We start from the raw sequence: 20,809 nt of genomic DNA on the forward strand, positions 1-20,809 counted from the left end.
CATGTAGAAGTGAGAAATATTTAGTGTATGATTCTCAGCATTAATTATTATTTATTACTATAAAAACAGCATATATGGTTGTTGTTTTTTCCAAAAAGTGTCACAAATGTAATGCCACCATGGAGAGAATTGCCGAGCTGCAAGATGTCTCATTGCTTTGCAAGCTTCTCCACAGTCCAGCACTTCCAGGGTTAAGCCTGTCTCCCAACTTAGAGCTGGAGAAGGAGAGTGGGCCTGCCCTTGCAGCTGTACTGGACCCTGAAGGTGGGTGAGCATTCCCAAAGTACAGTGAGATGTCACAGGCAAGGCCCACTCATCATCTGAGAGGAAGAGGGAAAGTGGTGGTCACTACATTCGTCTGATTACGAAGGCTGACAGTCCTTGTGTCATCCAACTCACAGAAGTATCCCAGTTAAAGGCTCCCAGCTTCTAGAGATGCTGATAGTTTGGAAAACTGACAATCCACAACGGCAAAATTCCTCCAGGCACTTTTGGAAGGCAGGCCCATCCTGTTATTTCATGCCACTAATTATATTTGGCTACTGCTTATCTTTGCTGGACTCTGTGTGTGTGTGTGTGTGTTCATATTCCCTCTTTTCTATTGTGGCAATTACAAGACTCCACTGTACAGTCAGATTATCAAACTGCAGATAGCAGAAGTTCACACTTCTGTCTGAATGCTGACTGATTAGGTACTTGCTTTATCCATGTTGTACAAAGTAAGGCCTGGTAGTACCAGCTTCTTATGCATCTCTTATTGGAGCTCAGCTGTCAGTTTCCATATGCTCTACTTCTCAGTTCTTGAATAAGAATTGCATGCATCTTTTATATCCTCTCTATAATGAAGCTGCCCAAGGCATGTTTATGTAGGAATTTGTTTTAAATCTTTTTGTTTAATGCTTGTGAAGTTATCCTCATATGAATTTCTCCAGAGATTTTTCTCCAGGGTTCCAAATTACCTAATCATGTTGGCAGAGCTGCACTGATGAGTTAGTGATTAATTTTCTGGGGGTTTTTTCCTGGACTTTCAATAGCTATGCATTGTTACAGTTTTCACTTCAACATAACCCCCTGCCCCGTTTATTAGTTGCCAATGTGCAGACACTGATGAAATCATACCACAAAAAGGAATCCTGATGTGACTACTTGAACACATCCAGATTCCTTTTTGCACTGTGGTTTTATCAATGCTCATGTGCCTATATATTCATAGTTGAAACCACAGAATGAAAAGCCTGATGCAAGTATAAAATCACATCGAGACTCCTTTTCGTGCTGTAGTCTAATCAATGCACATGTAAGTTTCTTCACATCAATAACTAGCACAGGACAGTTTGGAGATATATGGTACCCCAAATATCACAGAAAACTGAACATGCTCAAGTTATGAAACTAATTTGTATAAATTCTACAAGTAAAAGTGTGAGGCATGTGGAGTGGAATCAAGGTCAGGATGATAACAAAATAGAATGGGGAATATTCAGTCATTCTGGATTCAATGTTTGGACAGGAACTAGCAGTTGGTGCACTGTGCATATTCTACTGCTACTTAGTAAACGAAAACCAGTATCATATTACATGTGCAAACAGGCAGAAACTTCAGAGGTTTGCAAAGAAAGTTGGGATGGTTAAGGTAAATTTAAATGCTGCTCACAAGCAGCAGCCAGAACATTCTTCTTTGAGTTACAACATGGACAAACAAATCTATCTCCAATTCTCCAGTGAAATCTGAGGAGAGCGTTTGCTTCATACTCATTTGAAATAATTATGTTTTATTTCAGAAATCTCCTACTGGCTCCTCTGAGCATCCTCCCAACCATGTTTTCCCCCACGGCCGAGATGTTGCATATTTCTGCATTTCAACTCCCCCGGCTCTCACTAATGTGAACCATGTCCATTCAGGATGGTCTATGCTCCAGAGGAGAGACTCTTAGGCACAGCTGGGCAAGATTAAAGATGTCTGAACAAGTAGGAATTTGATTCAAATTAAGCAGCTGTTGCAGGGAGAAGGTAGTGGAGATGATGGTACTAGGTAAGTAAGAATGATATGGTAAATCTCCTTCTTGGTGAAACCATTTTGCCCACAAGGCTATTTTCCCCATGTGCCCTACAGCTTGACATCATATACAACATTTAGATGTGGAGCAAGTAAAGAGATGCAGCACCCTACTGAAAGCACTGTTTGCAGGCAGCACTGACCAACTGTGTCCACACACCCCTGAGCCATTGTCCTCGCTGTTTGCTTTCAAATCACCCAGACAGAACAAGCAGGGTTTGCAGGGATCTAGGTCTGTGGGGTTGAGGCACCAGAGACTGAACTTCTACATGCAATGCATGAGCTATACCACTGAGCTATGGCTCTTCCACATCATTGAAAGTTAACGAAAAATGTGGGAGCCGAACTTTGGGGGAGGTAAGTGTTGGTGGGGAGGATAGCCATGCTACTGATGAAGGATATGGGCCCCATTCTTTTCCAGTGATCTGTTGACCAGCTTTAAGTTGCACTGAATATGTGGTCTGGAAGCAGGAGATAGGAATACTTCCTTCCTGCTGTTTTCATCCTAGCATGAGGCGGGTTTCTGGTCATATCCCCCTTGAGATTTAAAGATGAGCTGGCTTAAAACAGTTAACTGCTATTTGGGAAGATTCCCTTGGATAACTCGAAGAACAGATCAGCCTCTTTGCTTTGGCAAGGGCAGCTTTGCACATAAGAGCTCAGACTGGAAATAAGACACTTTCCTGCTCCCTGTAAGCCTCTGTCAGATAAATAAAGATATAACCTTAGAATAGTTGCTGCTCTGTCCTTGGGAGGAGGCAATGAAGGAAGGGTTTTACCCAACAGGCTTAGGATAAGGGCATATGTGCAAAAAGGTAAATGGGTACATAGTAGGTTGGAGATGTGCACTCAACCATACTAAACTATGCTACATTTTTCAAGGTCCAGATCAGGGTTTCCTAGGGAAGAAAAGAACAGGCAACACAGGCTTTAGGTAGAAGGAATCTGTGGAAAGTGTAGCTACATGACCAAATTGCCTGTGCATGTTGGAATGGGCACTAATTTTTAGGTCCTGGCTGCATGGTTGCCTGCCACAGCAAAGACCTACAAACCTAATTCCTGTTCCTTCCAAGTAAACCGGTGGAAAGCATGCAGTACTAAGATGGGATTGCTCTTTGTCATGATTACACACCTTTGAAAGCCCTTTTCATTTCCAAAGTGAATTGCTATGTGGGCTGTTCAAGACTCTTTCAGCATGCAGAGTGAGTTGCAATGTTCTTTGGCACTCAGCCATTGATAATATATGCCCTCGAACTTGCTTTTGTTGTTGCTTTTTTGAATTTTGGAGCTCAGGTGAAAATAATACTAATTCCGTGCATTTTCTTGAAAGCGTACTAAAATCCACTGGTCAAATATTACTATAAGCCCTCAAGTGTCTGTAATCAGTAAATGTGGAGGTTGTGATCATAATATAGAGTGTTCCCCCTGATTTTATAATAGGCTATGATTGACAGTTCTTGGCTGCCCTGACCCAGTATTCCCCCATCACAAATATAGAGCCACAATTCTGTCCCAAGTATTTATAACCAGTCAACTTAAGTTCAGCTTTTCCACCAGTCCAGAAACCAGAAAGAGGTTTCCCACTGAGTGTCTTTGAAAGGTCTTTCAGAATCTTTGACACAACAGCTGGTAACTGTGAAAGGCACTGTTCTTTTAATCTTACCTGCAAGTAATATTCAGTGTGTCCTTAGCGTTGATCACGTATTCTTCTGTGATGCTGAGTGTGGGTGGGGTCATAGAATAGCCACTCACTAGATCTAGGGAGAGAAAGAAACAAGTTCATAGTACAGAACAACAGTCACTCATTATTATCTACTCTAGTAGTTCTATCAATCAACCATCATGAGCTAACTACGTTTGATATTTCAGGCTTGTCTATTTTTTTTAATTCACTTTTATATGTGTTTTTATATTGTTGTTTTATAGGTTTTAGGTTGCGTTTTTGTTTCAATGTTGTAATTATACATTGTTCTTTTTTAGGGCTTATCCACACTTACCTTTGGCCAAACTGCGGGAGGCAGTAGAAGACAGGAGTGCCTGGCGTGCTCTGGTCCATGGGGTCACGAAGAGTTGGACATGACTAAACGACTAAACAACACACTTACCTTTGGCCATGCTATTTACAGGCACAGGTCCACACTTAAAAGCTCAGTGTCTGCGTGTTTTGTTTTCATTTTTTGCCCCAAACTAGAGAAGGGACGGCCTGGAAAAAACCTGGAAAACCAGGTTTCCCCCATGTTTTTTTCCAAACTGAAAAAAACGGCTTTGGGGGAAAAGGGGGGGCTGGTCCCCTCCCCCCAATTTTTCTCCCCCCTCCCAGGCCTTCCCATCTCTACCCAAACCTACTCTTTAGTGCTCAACTGGAGCAAATGTCCATTTGGATTGCCATTTGCTCTGAGTGAGCTTTTAAGAGCAGGAGGGGAGAAACTGCAGAGCAAAAAAAAGGTGCTCAGACACGGAGCTTTAAAGTGCAGATTGTGTCTGGAAAGAGCAGCGGAAAGGTAAGTGTGGATAAGCCCTTAGGCTGCACAAAACTTAAAGAGGTGTTTTTTAAAAAGTGTTTTATAAATAGAAAATAAACATTTGAGGAAACACTTAGTAGTAGTATATCAAGATTTGCTTCATGAGTTTCAGCCTACTGGTTACAGGCATCCTGCAAAAGCAGGAAAGATCTGTCACCTTAAATTCACACATTCTCTTTTACAAAAGGAGAAAATATCTGTAAGCACTTGAACTTATGTTGATTCATATCCCAGTAACACTTTTGACTGCTACTTTAATGAATGAGTTAAGTAGTGCAGTATCCCCTTACAGTATTAATAAATGATAAGAAATAAATTACACTTCGAACATTTATATACATGGTGCTTTATAAGGGAAACAGTGTTTGTTTTTCAAAACACCATGGCCAGAGGAACTTAAAATATTTGCATTCCTTGGCTGCTGCATCTTATATGCTTACAACAACAGTGGGAGGCTGAGGGGGGCGGCAATCAGGAAGAGAAAGGGCATGTTCCCCCAGGCTAAATTAGAATCTGGGAAAGCAGGTAAGAGGAATACCAGGGAATCAGAAGAGAGAAGGCATTTGGGGAGCAATTTCCCACAGGCGGCTGAGAAACGTGCAGGGCAGCACCCAGGTCATAAGAATGACCTGTCCAAAACCTAGTTTTGTGTAGACATCCTTGCTCCTTTTAATTGTTTTACACTTCCTTCCTGCCAAGAAGCCACACAGACTGTGGTCATTTGACTAGGTATATCTTTAGAAACTGGGCTGGCATCAGCAGTCTCGAGCTTCTATCTCTCCCGGACATGCTTGTCTCCCAACCATGCTTTTCCTGTATTAGTGGCCGGAGTAATAGGAGTAATAATGGGAGCGATAGGAGCCACAGCAGCAATACAGAATGGCAGGATGGGGGTGGATCCCTCACATCCCACTCTCAAGTTTCTTATTGTGGCTTCCCCCCTGCCCCACTTTCCTCACAAAATTTAGAATCATGATTTCTAAAGTGTGAAGAAACTTCCAGACGGAAGGGTGGCGGTGGAGGGAACACTCATTTGCTATGGTCCGAAACTCTTGGGCTATATTTTAGACAAATTTTGGGGCATGCTCAGATTCCTTCCATTTAGAAAACTTTACAGCAGTTGACAAGAACCCAGATGCAACAAGTGGAAGTTATAGCACCTCCACTGTTCATTTCCCACAGTGGGCAAAGGAAGGTCCAGAGGGGCTAATGAATGATCAGAAAGCACATGATGCTCGGCAGATCTGAGTCAGATCAGTGCTCTGATAGGTCAACCATCGGCCTTGGCATACAAGTACCTGGACACTTGTCAGATACACGCTAGTAACATAGCTACTACAGAGGCCTAGTCTTAGGTAGTGAACATTTGACTACTTAGAAGTCAAAATAGTAGAGAAAGCTTTGATCAGTGCATTCAGCTCAGGAAGTGTCCTTAAGCACCAGGAGCCAATACTTGTCACAGGTGGACTGAGTTTCTGACTTCTAGTTTTCAGAGGTTCTTTCTCCTATGGAAAACGTTCACTGTGCAAAACTATCAAGGTAGCATCCTTCATGGTGGCTTCCGAAAAAGCAAAGCATGTAAAGTAAAGCAAGAATAGACCCTCAGTGGTGCACTTTGCACATGGCCACTCAGCAACAACCAATGAACGGTAATAAGAATGAGATGGAGAATCAGAGCAAGACTGAGCATCCATGTACATCACACACAAGGCTGCATGTGAGTGTGTGAGGTGGAGAGATGAAATATAATGTAGATGGAGAATACACTGGGCTGAGAGGTCTGTCCCTATATGCATGCATTTTTTCCACCACTAACTTTAAAGGAATCAGGGTCACGGTTACAAATTTTTATTGCCTTCTGCTTTTTGAAGTCCTTCTGGCTTTCATTTTCACCATGTTAGTTAAGAGGAAGGGCTTTAATTTTTTTTTAATGGTTAACTTGTGCCTTTCATTCCTCATATCATTCCTCAATTAAAGCCACACCCAAATCCAGCCCCTGATACTCCAATGGAGTTAGTGGCCTGAACTGTTAGGCCCTGAAGCTAAAAGCAAGAGGAACGCACTGCTCAGTTGAGCAAGCGTGGTCTTGGCTCCTAGTATCCGGAGGCTTTGTTCTGTCTGCCAAGCTACACATCTAATTTTCAGTATCTTTGAGCTTTGTGAGCATTCTGACATGTGCACGCAACTCCTGCATTCACATTTCCCACCTCATTTCAATGTGAAGATGACTATGGCCATGTGCAATGAGGATGTACATGGAATATTACCCCTCTCTCACAGAAGTGCTTGCAGAACACCACGTACATCAGAAACTCTCTTAGTGCAGACCCAGGTCATTGAGCCTGAGTTGTCGCAGCCACCACCTGCCATGAATTACTATGGACAGGACTTGGCAGCAACAGCAGAAGATATGTTCTATGTTTATGATAATATTTTATTCTCTTGTTAATTATGATGTTTTAAATGTACATTTTATATTTGACTTCCTTTAGTAATGCTTTCTTTTGAAATGGTTAAGTTTTTTGTGAACTTTGCTATGCTAAATGTGTTTTCCGTAGTTGCCCTCCCTCGCAATGTTTTATATTGAAATCTTTAAAATAATATTTTATTTTCCTGTTAATTATGTCACTTTTAATGTATACTTTATATTTGACTTTCTTTGGTAATGTTTATTCTGGATGGTTTTATTTCATGTTTTAATGTGTTGTAAACCGCTTTGAGATTTTTCTGTAAAAATATAAAGCAGTATAGAAATGAAATGAAAAATAAATATTAATAACATATATCTAGAAGTAGTTGGAGTGGGAAGTTGGCTGTGATGCAGTGTACATGAAACACCTCCCCAGTCTCTTCTCAGGCAAGGGTACATTTTGAGGTGCAGAATGGGGATTCAGTCCTTGTGAACATAAATAAATAATTCCCACCCTAGGAAAGCCTGGAGTGCTCATGCAAAACATCTTTATGAACATGAACAAGTCTATGTGGCTTGAGCACATGTAGTCCATGCTTGGCTGCTCGCAAAACTAGATCCTTTCCCTGGACATGAAGATTCCTAGCTCAAGTCCTGCGCCCCTGACAATGAGATGGAATTGCAAATGGAAGATGGAAACCTGTTCTAAACTTGCAGTGCAGGATGAAAGAAAACAGAATGACTGAGTGGGAGTAAGGGAAGAGGTACAGTTAGAAAGGGTTAAGCATCCTTTTTCTCCCTGAAGCTATCACTTAACAAAACAGTTAGACTGAAAAGACAGAAGGGGTGGGGAAAACTTTTGGATGTTGTACAAAAAATGTGTTCTGTGTTAATGAAAATAAATGAAAGCATTTTTGTGAAATCCCATGAAAATATAACCACTTTGAAACAAAAATAATTCCAATCCGTCATGAATACAAATCTTTATATCCAATTTACTGCTGGACATATCCGCCTCCAGTATAAATTCTGGGCTCCAGATGGCTAGACACTATTGACACAGGAACAATTTCACTGTCCCTCAGTACATGTTTAGAGGTGTCCTGAGGAGAATCATAACAGGCATTGAAATCAGTGTACAAAGGGCTTGAGGACCCCCCCATTGAAGCAGGACATTATCACTATATAATGAGAGAACTCCTTGCCTCTAAAACATGGGTCACTGCAGCTGCATCCTAAACAAACTTACTGAGATACAAGCCCCATTACTTCTGGGTAAACATATATAGGATTGCATTCAATGTGTGTGTGTATTAGGAAGGTAGTTGGTTCTGAAGGATGACAGCTCTAAGTGTTGTGGGTTAAGTACCCTCTAGAAACCTATGTGAAATGTCTTGCTTTCTCATATTTAAGGCACAACACCACCTTGCTTTGCACACTAAACCCTTCTCTGTGCTTCCACAAATTTTGCTGCTGGGGATTCTTTGTTGGTGCTCTCAAAGAGTGGAGCTACATCAGCAGGAAGATGGGGAAACTGCAGATGTAACTGTGTCACTCATGGCTCTCTTGCAAAACAGCTCTCCTCCTTACGAATGCTGGGATTTATTTATTTATCTAACACATTGTTAGAAACAATGTCCCTGCCAGCAACTAACCCATGTTGCTTCCTTTAGGTAAAGGCAAAACATGCAAACAATGGTTGGGGCAGAGACAGAATCATAGAATCATAGAGTTGGAAGAGACCACAAGGGCCATCGAGTCCAGAGGTGCTCCTCTGTTTGGCTCATGAGAACTGATCAGAGGGCTGGGCACAAATGTTGTCCCGTGGAACTGGGTGGAGGATACAAGGAAGGATGCAAAATAACAAAAACTGAAGACACCTCTCTTAGCTTTATGACCTGTTAGGCAACAGCACTATACTAGGGTTGCAGGGGTGGGAGGGGGGAGAGAAAGAAAATGTACGGTCTGTGCAGGTTTAGGTTCTGGGATTCCTGCAGATGTATCCTGTCTGAGGCTCTCCACAAGTACAACAGGAAAAGGAACAAACTATCCTTTGGAATAAACTGCATTTATTGTACTGGGGGGTGGAATGCGCGAAACATAGGATGACAGTAGTATTGATCAGTCATCTTGGAACCATCCGTCCTATCAATGTGTCCTACATTCCTTGACTCATCTTTTGTTCCCTTTTAACTGCTGTCTCTTGCCGTAGTAAAAAGGAGCTTTCAAAATAAGTTAGTGACAACCATAATTGCTGCTCTAGGTAGATTGCCTTTGAAATAATCTGGAAAAGCACATGTTATAAGTAAGGCTTGTTATTCTGATTCCACATCTGGGTGGTTGGCCCTGTTCTTGAGCATCCTGGCATCTCATTCTTAAGTAATGAGCTTGCGTGTTTTATCTTCTCTTCCCCTCCCATGCTTGGCTTTAAATAAGACTTCCTGGTTTGTTAAGCCATGGTTTACTGTGATGTCAACCTGGGAAACTGATTTAAGTACGCCTTTCAGATTAGGATAAGTTTCTGAATTCAGACATCACAGGAAACTATGTCTTAACAAACCAGGAAAGTTCTTCTGCAGCTAAACATACAAGAAGAAGAAGAGGGAAGGTTTCAGAGCAGGGAGTGGTGGAGCTTTTCACTCATTCCTACACCAGTGAATCATGGTTTCTTGGGCTGTAAATATAACATTTTAAATTGAACCAGTAGCAACTAAAGATGTAATGTTGCGTTGGAGGAAGGACCAAACCAGATGCATGTGTGTTTATAGCATTCATGCTTGCCAGTTTGGCTCTAAAGTGATAAACCCTATAAGAATCAAGCCTGTTTTGCCTTATTCTCTATGCTCTGCTGCTTTAAAACTTTTTTTCCTTCAGCCTAGTTCTAATACCAGAAGTAAGCTGACTGGAGGGGAAAGAACATTAAAGCAGCAAAGCATGTAGAGTAAAGGAGAGGGCAGGTTTTGTTCCTGTCAGCCATGTGCTTACTGTTTACTATTAGATTCTAAAGGATGACTGAATATTGCTTTATATATTTGATATACGTTATTTTAAATTTATTGTGACTTTTTATATTAGGTCAGATTGTTACTGTTAATGTTTGATGTTTTATTATGTTTTTATATATGTTGGAAGCTGCCCAGAGTAGCTGGGCCAACCCAGCCAGATGGGCAGGGTATTATCAACAACAACAACAATTACTGCTTCTTTAAGACTCAGAAATTAACCCCTACGCTGGCAAACCCATGTTCGATAATCACATGTACATCCGGTTTAGTCCCAAGAGCAATAGGTATTCAAAGTGTTTGTGATACTGAGAATTAAGGCAGCAGCATTCTAGGAAGTTAAAACATCTGTTAAATCAGGCTTCATCAACCTCAGCCCTCCAGAAGTTTTTGGCCTACAACTCCCATGGTCCTTAGTTAGCAGGACCAGTGGTCAGGGATGATGGGAATGGGATGTCTCAAAACATCTGGATGGCTGAGGCTGAGGAAGCCTGTGTTAAATTCAGCTGAGGGGCAGTGAGTAAAGTTCATTAAGAGAGAAAATGTGAGAGTTAAAATAGGAATAGTAAATGATTAGTACATTAACAGCTGTTGTTGTTTATGCTTAATTGGTTCTAATTATCATTTCCAACTTCATGGGCAAGTGTCTCCACCTCTTCTCTAAAGTCTGTCAATGACAGGGTCTGACATTGCCAGTTCATCACACCAACAACACAGGTTGCTATGCTGTGGTCTAAAGTGTGCTAAAGTGTGAAAAAAAATAATGGTGAGTCGTGGGATATCCATTGTATGGTATTCTGTACTCCTATAGTTTGGAAATAATTATTATTCATCAGTTACATTGCATTTTTTAAAAAAGGAAGAAGATGCTTTTAAATATTTATCCTATACATATTCAAAACAATTATTCAAAAGTTACAATAGAAAGCCAAAGAAGGCTCAAGAGATTCCCTTAGGTGATCTCTAGTTGAACTCATGACTTCTGCATTCAAACATTTTATCTACTGGACGATGCTAATTCCCTGCTTAAATAAGAAGCAACTCTTTAAAACAAGGGTGGCTAATGCCTGGCCTAGGAGCCACATGACACCCCTCCAAACAAACTTTCTCTGTCATTCCCCCCACCCATTTTTGTTGCAACAGCAGCAAAAAGAGAAGAAAAGCAACACTAAAGTTGACACTGCACTAGAATCCCATGACCCTGATGGGATGGATCTTTCACCCCTTCCTAGTTATCAGATTATTCATTTGATAACTGGGGAGACAGCATCCTACTCAGCTGAGCTACTTGGATCAGCTCAAGAGAGGGGACTGCGAGAGTTGGCCAAGGGTGCCCCTCAGGCGAAAAAAGGTGACCATCTCTGCTCTAAAACAAGAAGCCCCTTAAAATGATGGTTGTCTGGCAACAACTGCATGCTTGAGCGCATTTCAGAGGGTTGACCGCAATCTTTGGGTAGTCATTTTGCTGTTACATTCACAGCTTTGGAAGTAAACACAAAGGCAGGATCTGATCCTCAAATTAAAAAATTCCTTCTTCCAGATTCATTTGCAACTCTATTCCCTCTAATCCAAAATCACCACTTTGTATAGACACTTTGTATAGTTGACCCCACCAGGTTGAAATTCTCACTGGTGCCTGCAAAGGCACAACCAGCCCCTCCAGACAGTTGATTTTCGCAGGGAGGTCTGCTATGAAATGGCAGCTGACTGACATGCAGATGGTTTGTGTCTCAAGTAAAACCCCAAGGTGTGAAGGAGATACTCCTGCTAGACTATAATGCCCTTCCTCTCTCTCCAAGATTTATATGCTGTGACCTTCATCCTTTGGGTTTTTCCTCCAGAGCCTCATGGAGGAAACCAAGTGAGCTCACACGCATACATGATGACGAGTTAACATATAGCATCTATGCAGCTGTAAAAAGTATGAGTCATTGTGTCTCATATGTGCATATATTATTCTAATATTCACATACTATTAACATGGAGAAAGAATTAGTGTAATTAAAAAGGCATGCAGCAACTCCGGTAATATTTGTTTTCTCAAGATGGTTTCCAAGAGAGCTGGCAGCAGGATAGTAAAATAAACACAACTGGATTGATGGGACATTGAAAAAGGAAGCAGGATTCTGCAGCCGCTGACACCTTGTCTATTTCTGGAAAACTGGGTTTCCTATTCCTATCCTTGATCTTTCAGTTTATGGTTTTTAAAGGGGCAAACTGCAGACAAGGGTGTTTATCCAAAGTGGATTCATTGTCTGCCATTGCTTAAATGTACTTGTCACCAAACGTCTTCTATTAATTGAGATTGTTGACTCAAGATATCTTGTGCATAACCATATCATTATTGGCATGTTTCCATTCCTCTTTATTCTTGATATGGATAGCTCATTGCTGGGAAAGGGGGGATAATTTCCCTAAAACAGCATTTGTTAATGATTGCAACATGAATAATCAGAAAGAGTCCTCGGTGTACTGACAGGTTAGCAACAAGATTTAGTGGTCCAGTTACTTTTTTTTGTTTACTGTAATTTGTTTTTACTAAAACAAAGGAAGCGGGGAGTGAACATCCCACCTATGTTTTTAGTTGATTTTTAACATTACAGAAAACACCCATGAGAACCAAACAATACCAAGATATGCACAGGTCATGAGTTGTAAAGAGAGAGAGAGAAAATGCACACTTGAGTTCTTTCAGGGGTACCTGTGGCTGTGTTAAGTTTGTGCAGCAAAAGCAAAAAATCTTGTAGCACTTTTAACTACAGTATTAGCAAAAGCTTTCATGGCCCACACTTCACTTCATAAGTTCATGAAAGCTTAAGCCATGATACATTTATTCCTATCTTTGAGGTGCCACAATACTTTTTTGTTTCTTTCTGGAATCAATCTTGTGGTTGGGGTTCTGTCTCTTTTAAAACATGCAGTTACTTTCCCACAAGCCCCTCATGTAACCCTTATTATTCTAACCTACATAAGGGAACTCAAACAGATTTATCTGCAACATTGTAAATGAAGATCTTAAGAAACCACCAGAAAATGTAACAGCTGCAATATTTTTTATGATAAGCAAATCTCATTTTTTAATTTTCATATGGGTGGCAGAGAAATCCGTGAATATCAATCTGAAATCCTCCAATGGGGCCAAATTTTTACTAGTGCTGTAGTTGGAAGTTTTGAAGAGGATTATCATGTTTTTCCTCAAGAGCACCATTTCAAATTTTGGTGGTAGAAGTGGGAATAAAGTTCACAGCAAACTTCAAGTCCTGATATTGAATATATTCAACACCAAGTTACAAAGAAGCATTGGACTTTCACAGAGATATTGATGATAAATGATTATGTAGTCATGAGAGGAGGGGGATGCTTTCTCCTGCCCTCCCTAGGTGGTACCCATTTTCCCATTAATTTGAATCCTTGGACTTACTGTGGAACATTCAGATTGCTCAGTGACAGCACAGTTTCTTTGCAATTATTCTGTGCCATTGCTCTGGTAGTCCCACCTGATGCATAAGTATATTCTTGATGCAACTTGATGCTTATTGCAAGCAGAAAATGATATACATTTGCCATGGATTGTAGGGCTGTGCCCACACTGGCATCGTTATGCAGAATCTGCTACAGAAATTCATGCAAACACTTTAAAGAGTTTGCATAGCGCTTTACAATCTGTGACTATTGGTCCTTTACAACCTGGTTATGTGTATGAACCAGAGGAGCCAACTCCAAGGGGCCAAAGTCCCTTCACCCCCAATAAAATATTTGAGGGGGCTGCCCCCCCAAGTTGATGGACATTGCCATTCAAATGGTGTGTGCGTGCCATGTCTTGTGATTGATTATGTGGGGTGGGGTTTATCTGACACATGCTTCCCAATATTTTATTCAAGTTGGCACCCCTGGACTATGAACCCTTACCCCATAGCATAACATTGGCCAGTGACTAGTACATATCAGCAACACCCTTTGGCAAACTGACAGGTGAGTAGAACAATTGTTCCTTACTGGTCCAAGGATGTTGGCAATTCATTGTAATTTGCCAAAGACAAATTGTGTGAGTGGCTTACACAGAATTCTTCCTTTGTCCTTCCTGGTTATCCCCTGCCCTTTATTATAGGAGCCTTTGGGTTTTCATTTTTATGATCAATTTCTGCCTTTCTGTGCTTATCTTCTAAACACTACGTTCCTACCCATGAGCAGCAGATGATATGTGCCGGTTCCCAGTTTGCTCCCACTGCTCTCCTGGTTGTTGCATGTGCATGTTATTCAGGGAGGGGGCATTTCCGTAAAGTCAACCTCTGGCTGCATGACTGTGTCCCCAGCTCCACATACCTATCATCACTCAGCGGTCACAGCTCATGACAGCTCAGTCTAAGAAACTTTCACACTTAATTCCATTTATGCATTCTGCAGTTTCGAAAACAGGTGTTTGGTCAGCAGAGCCAGAGGGATACGGACTCTTTGTTTTGCTAAGTGGGAAGGATCACAGAAGCAAATGGGAGCTGTGTAGAATTTCAAAGCTGAGGATGAAATACTCAAGACCTTTCAGAGCCATTTTTAAAAGCTTCCCTTCCTGCCAGCAGGAAATCCTCTCCTGCATCCTCATCCCTAAGTCTCAAAATGCTTCAGCATTTTTTGCACTTCCTTTTGCCTCCCTCTTGGAGGATTTGGCAGATCTGCTGATTCACAGAGTTTCCTCTGAGTGAAGTATTTAGTATACACTATGCCCTTTGTGCTGACTCCCTTCCCAGTCTGATGAAACCATGGGCTGGTTTTGTGACAGGGTTAGAAGAGCAAGCCCTAATCATTCTTCAAGTCCACTTGGCCCTTCTGATTGAAATAACACAGGTGGGGTTAGGGAACAGCATCTGGTCAGCCACATCTTTGGCTCCCACACTCATGTGGGCCACTCTGACAAGTGAGCAGGGGCACCCACTTATCAACCACCTGACCCAGCTTCAAAGGAAAGAATTGGGCAAGTGCTCTAAGTGTGATCTCAATTCTTTCCTTTCTTCTTTTGCAGTCTGGTATTGAACTCAAGTCAAGCTGCAAAGGAAGATCCAGAATGAAAACAGGGCTTGCAGGCACTGCCCATCAGCTGATCGGCACTGGATACAAACCTGATTTTCAACAGGGATCAGCAGCACATAGGAATTCATAAATGCAGCCAATCCCAGCAGAGTTAGCAGCTGCCACTGATCCGTGGAAGATTTATTTTATTTTTATTTAGACATTAGTTCTATACTTGCCATCAACAAAATCCTCTCGGAAGTTTACAAAACTTAATATATATATATATTTTAAAACTCCAAAACAAAATGCAATTAAAAAAATGAGCTAAAACTAATAATATCTATGCTATTTTACAAAATTCAGCATAAAACCAACACAGAGTAGTATAACATCTCTATAAAACCAGCTTTAAAAGAATGATTAATGTCAGAATTGAAAACCCACCAGAGCATTTAATTGAAAGGCCTGGGAGAATAAAAAGATATTCACCTGGTGCCAAAAGATGCTACCAAGTACCAACTGAGCCTCTCTGAGGAGGGCATTCAACACCACACTACCCCCTCTCTCCCGCCCCCTACTTCTTTTCTTCCCAACCCTATACTGCATATAACACCAATGTCTCACAACAAATGTAACTGATCTGTAGAAAACACAACCTGAAGAAAGAGACAATGCATGTGCTTTTTTAAATGAGAAAAATATTTTTAAAAAATAATTTAAAAAACCCCTAACCATTGAAAAAGACCCTCTTCCTCATGACCACCCACCCCACTTCATTAGGCAAAAGAATCAGCAGGAGGAATTGCATAACTTGGAGAAGTTCTGGCATAGAGAAGAGACCAGCAGCAACTATGATGTGAGAACAGAGTTTTAAAACTGGCATTTGTTCTAACCTCACAGTCAGCAGATGGTGGGGAAATGGGAGGTGCAAGAATCAGCTTTGGCCTAGGGATTGGAATCCATTTTTAAAAAATAACACGGGAAATGGCATTTCCCTTCTCAAGCCTCCTTCTCCCCCTGGTTTGCCTCCAAGTGGATCTCTGAGCATTTCCAGATATTAGTGAATAAGTTGGCAGCCAACTCTATGTCTAGACGGCCTTTGGGGTTTGTTCCTTGTGTCAACAAGAGTAGAGGTTACTGCTGACTAGTGATGTCAGCACCAGAAGTGTCAGGACGAGGCCACTGATTTTGCCTTCCTGGTTCAAAGTGTGTGCGTTCTTCCACTTCTCCTTTGCAGATGTAGTGGCAGGAATTGTACCTCCACCCTGTCCTGCACCAAATCATTTTTCTATAAACACAAAGTTGGTCCACACAGACAAACACCTTCCAAGGATTTATTTCAGACTTTAACAGCCACAACTGCCCCAAAGTGGTCTCACAAAATAGAGCTACATTTATAATTAGGGGGCAAAAAAGAGGTAAAACCAACAGCACAATAGTGACGCTACTTGATAGGTACATTTGCTAAAACAGCATTGTATCACAATTTCAGGAAATATAGCTATCAAGCTACAGTTCTAGCTACCATTGTGAACCTATAAAGATCTACATTGTTTGGGCTGTAAATGCCTTAAGCGGAAATAAAAGACAAACAGGGCTCCATTCATTATGGCTGCTTCCACAACTCCTGTAAGGCAATCAACACCAGCAAGTACTAATTCAAGCCCATCACTCTTGTTTCCCCTCTCCTGTGTTGCTTCCTTCACCTGTCCACCACTGCCTCCACCTAGAGACCATTAACAAAGCACCCTGCAGCCAGTGTTCCATTTCAGTAACCCAGATACTGATGCTTTCTGTAGCAATCAGCAGGAAGAGGCAGTGGGAGCAAGCAAGGTAGTGAGAGGGAAAGGGCAAGGTTGGCAGGCTTGGACCAGAGCTCAGTTTGCTGATATGCTTGTCTGATTCCAGAGCAACTCTTTTCTCTGCAGTCTGAGTGGTCAGCCAAGCTAGCTGACTTTTTGATTGTATCCTCCATGTGTCCGATGGAGGACACATGGGCCACTAGTCTGATGTACCCTATGTTGACTCCCCAACTCTGAAGCTTGCTTCCACACACAAAAAATGTTTCCTGGGTGCTGTAAGTTTCTACAAATACAGATAAGAATGAAGATAGGTTTATTCTAACCATGTTACTTATATATTTTTAGTTTATTGTAAAGTATAGATACGGAGATATACAGTGAACTGTTCTGAGTCGTAGCAAGTGAGTGAGGAAAATTTTCAAGTATACTAAATACACATGTAAACAAATAAATCCACACCACAGGCACACAATCATTTTTACACACAAACTATTTTTATAGGATCAGTGCCAATATCCTTTTTCTGTTTCTCACATGAGGGCATCTGATAGTATCCCATGTGCGCCCCACATGGGGTTAATTTTAAGTCTTCCATCACTGTCTTGCCCCCATCCCATACAAGATTAATTGCTAACACTCTTGCTTTTAGAAATGTATAGCTAATGTATAGCTAATAGTCACACTTTTGCCATAATTTACAAGGTGTTGATTATAACAAGGTCAAGTCTGCTCACCCATTCAGAGTTAATCATGCCGAGAGTTAGTCCAGAGTCTTTGTTTATCCCAAGTGATGATAAACAAAATAAGTAAAGGATTAGTTAATGTCCTCCAACCTGCTCCACGTGGTATTAATTAAACTGTGAGTTCCCAGACCTATCCTAAAATAGTTCCTAACACGGGCAATGTCCGGCTTCTTTCCAAAGTGGAATCTACTCTACAATGACAATATTGAGAAGTTTTAAGATAAACGGCGACATTAAATTAAAATTCTGAAAAAAAATCCACTGAAAGGTTGTAAAGTCTACTCATTAACTAATTAAATAAGTAGCTCAATATAAGTGATGTTTTGAAGATATGGAACGAAGATTAGAGCTTTTCCCAGCTAAATGACACTTAGAAATAATTTGTGGTCTGGGAAAAAATAAAACTGTATTTATACAAATAAATAAATGCACAAAACCTCTAGGTGGAACTTCAGAACATCCAGTGTTGTAAGCAGCAATATTCACAACTTTCCCTGCTCAGAAAGCATAGAGGGCAGATTTTAATCATCTCACTTTAGATCTCTTTTGCTGCAGATGCCAGCCTCCAGAAACATTCTGCATTAGCTTCAGCTTCTAAGCCATCTTCAAGGGCAGCTCCCCATATAGCACATTGCAGCAGTCCAAGCAGAAAGTCACTACAGCATGGAGAAGTGAGGACATTCTCAGCCTAGGAATGACTACAGCTGATGTACTAGCCTAAGGCTGACATAAGCAGGCCTAGTCACAGAAACCACTTGGGACTGCAGTGACAAGCTGAAATCCAGAAGTACTCCCAGAGTCCTAATCTTTTCGTGGAGTGCAACCCCTCCCAGAATAGGCCATTCAAGGACATGTACTTATCCTTTGTTTTGGTGTATGCGGCGACTAACTAGGTGGCCTAAATGAGAGCCCAAACAAATTTGAGAGCTGCTTCCTGTGACAAAGTAGGCCTTACAGAGCAGATGCAGCACCCTAAACCTGGGCTCCTCAAAGTTTGTCATAAAGGACCCTCCTTAAAATAACAAAGGGTGGATGCAGATGGCAGTCAACTTCAGAGCTGGAATTGTCACTGTAGTTTGGGGATGCATGGGCAGATAAAGGCAGGGAAAGGGAAGGTGTCAGTTGGGTATCAGTGCTTTAATGTCCCCAAAGAATGAGGTTTTTGGAAGCTAGAAGTCCACATCAATAACTGGCAGAGGTGGCAGCTCCTTTGACCTTTCAGATTAACAATAAAGACACGCAGCACCTGACTACTGCATAGACACCCAAGTTATACTGACGGATATGACAATACATCATGCTGGGCAAGATGAAACACAACTGAAAGGAATTGGTTACTGGGCTGAGTGAGCAGATGTCATATTTCTCAAACCTACCAGCTGCCCATATATTCTCTGGGAGGCCTATCTCCCGTCTGAAAACTGTGAAACTATTGGTTAAATATAGCTACTAGAACAACATGGGGAAATTTGGTCTCAGCTCTTAATACTTTAGGGCAAGAGTATGGGGAGGGGAGGCAGATATTTTAATGCTGTACATGAAACTGTCATGAAACCACTAGATCAAAATGGGCCATGCCAAGAATCTAGGAGTGCCTGTTTTATGGAGTTGGGATATTTTGAAATATGATATAATAATATGGGAAATCTGGCAACTCTAATTGTTCCTTGAGACAACATTATTATAGTTGGAGAAAGAGACCAGAATCAGTTTGCCTGTTTAGGTTCCTCAAAACTACAGCAACAAAAAACCCACCCCTCCCAGGACTGTCTTGGGAGATAAACAGAATGAAAAAACCTTACAAATGCCAAATTTCCGGAGGCGGGGTGGAGTCTGAGGCCCTTTATTCAGAGCCAATAGTGCAAAAAGAACAAAAAGCAGTAAAGCACCTTAAAGGGCAACAAATTTATTATAGTATAAGTTTTTGTGGACTACAGTCCACTTCATCAGATGCATTGACAGGATAACACTTCATGCACCTAAACTCAAAAGCTTATGCTATAATAAAGTTGTCACAAGACTTTGCTGTTTTTGCTAAAGAAAACTAACATCCCTACTCCTCTGGAAATTGTTACAGTGGAACACACCACCACAGGCAGTTCATTTATTCTTACAAAACTCAGGCAGAATTAAAACAAGGATTAAAATTCATAGCCTGCATTTGGCTGGTGAACTTATGTGCTCTCATGCCAATAGAAAATGCAGCTACTAAGAAATCTAAGGGACCCCAAAGTTTGCCAAAGTACAAACAATATTTAAAAGTCCACAAATACCAAAATGGGGCAACCCCATGCCCCCAAACAGCTCAATGCAGACTAAGCATGCTCCATGATCATCAGGAGCCATGAAACGACTGTCAATTGGAAAAGAAAAATGGAAAACCAAGAATGGAAGAGTGAGAAAAGAATTGGCTTGCTTGAGCCCTTAGCAGATTTTAGGAAGCTGGAGGAAGACTGGCTGGCTGGTCCCCTCCCTCAACAGGAACGTTACTGTTAGATGTGTGTGAGAGAAAATATATTGCAACGTTTTGTTGTAGGTCCCATTTATACACCTAATTTCTCAACATTTATAAAGACTACATTGCAAGAAGATGGGTAATCCTGCATTTCTTGCTTGCTTCAAGTGCTATAGAGTTTTTGTTGCCTTTCCTGGTTGTTCATTTCCTGTAGAATGGAGCTGAACCCAGCAATACCACACCCAGAAAAAGGTTGCATCCTGAGCCCTACAGCATTAGAACAGGCAACACATATCCTGGATATCCTTCCTTGCAGCAAAGCTTTTGGTAGAAATGCTAGGTTAGATGAGAAATGACAATCCCATGTTCACATTATCACCGTGAGGTAGATCAGTAAGTATAATTGTACTGGATAATTTTCTGTGTAACTATAGGTCTGTATAATTTTGTCAAAAGTTTTTAAAAACCCCCACCACCATTGTTATTTTCAATTTACAATAAAAACATTATATAACCTATGCCTTCTTCATAAAAATAACGTAACAGGAATTATAACTCACCCCTTCTCACCTGACAGGGATAGGGGGTGCCGTTTTGTGGTTTGCCTCAGGTTCCAAAATGTCTTGGGGCAGCCCTGCAGTGATGTGTACACAGGCAACCAAGATGTGACAGAACAATATAGCACTGATATCATAAGAGGCAGCACTACAAGCTGTAGCCTTTAGGAAGCCTGATGGCTGTGTGGCTGAAGACTATAACCTGACCTTTCTAACACCTGGCCTTCCCTTGAAATATGCAGCATTACAATATTTAGT

At 41.3% G+C, this 20,809-nt stretch overlaps 1 protein-coding gene across 4 annotated transcripts in view; it reads right to left on the reverse strand.

Moving 5' to 3' along the window:
- Positions 1–20,809, reverse strand: part of FLT4 (fms related receptor tyrosine kinase 4) — a 93,736-nt gene that overhangs the window by 59,643 nt on the left and 13,284 nt on the right. For 3 of the 4 annotated variants that reach the window (XR_013835755.1, XM_079965125.1, XM_079965124.1), the window contains exon 2: positions 3,720–3,813. Coding sequence is in view for 3 of the 4 variants with exons in the window: in XM_079965125.1 (XP_079821251.1) it covers positions 3,720–3,813 (94 nt within the window). In the remaining variant the exon portion in view is untranslated. Of the gene's footprint in view, positions 1–3,719; positions 3,814–20,554; positions 20,770–20,809 lie in introns of those variants that run through there. The other variant, XM_079965126.1, reaches the window with a different exon arrangement.

The sequence above is a fragment of the Podarcis cretensis genome (assembly GCF_951804945.1).
Source record: "Podarcis cretensis genome assembly, chromosome: 2".
In the NCBI taxonomy this organism is placed as follows: Eukaryota; Metazoa; Chordata; class Lepidosauria; order Squamata; family Lacertidae; genus Podarcis; species Podarcis cretensis.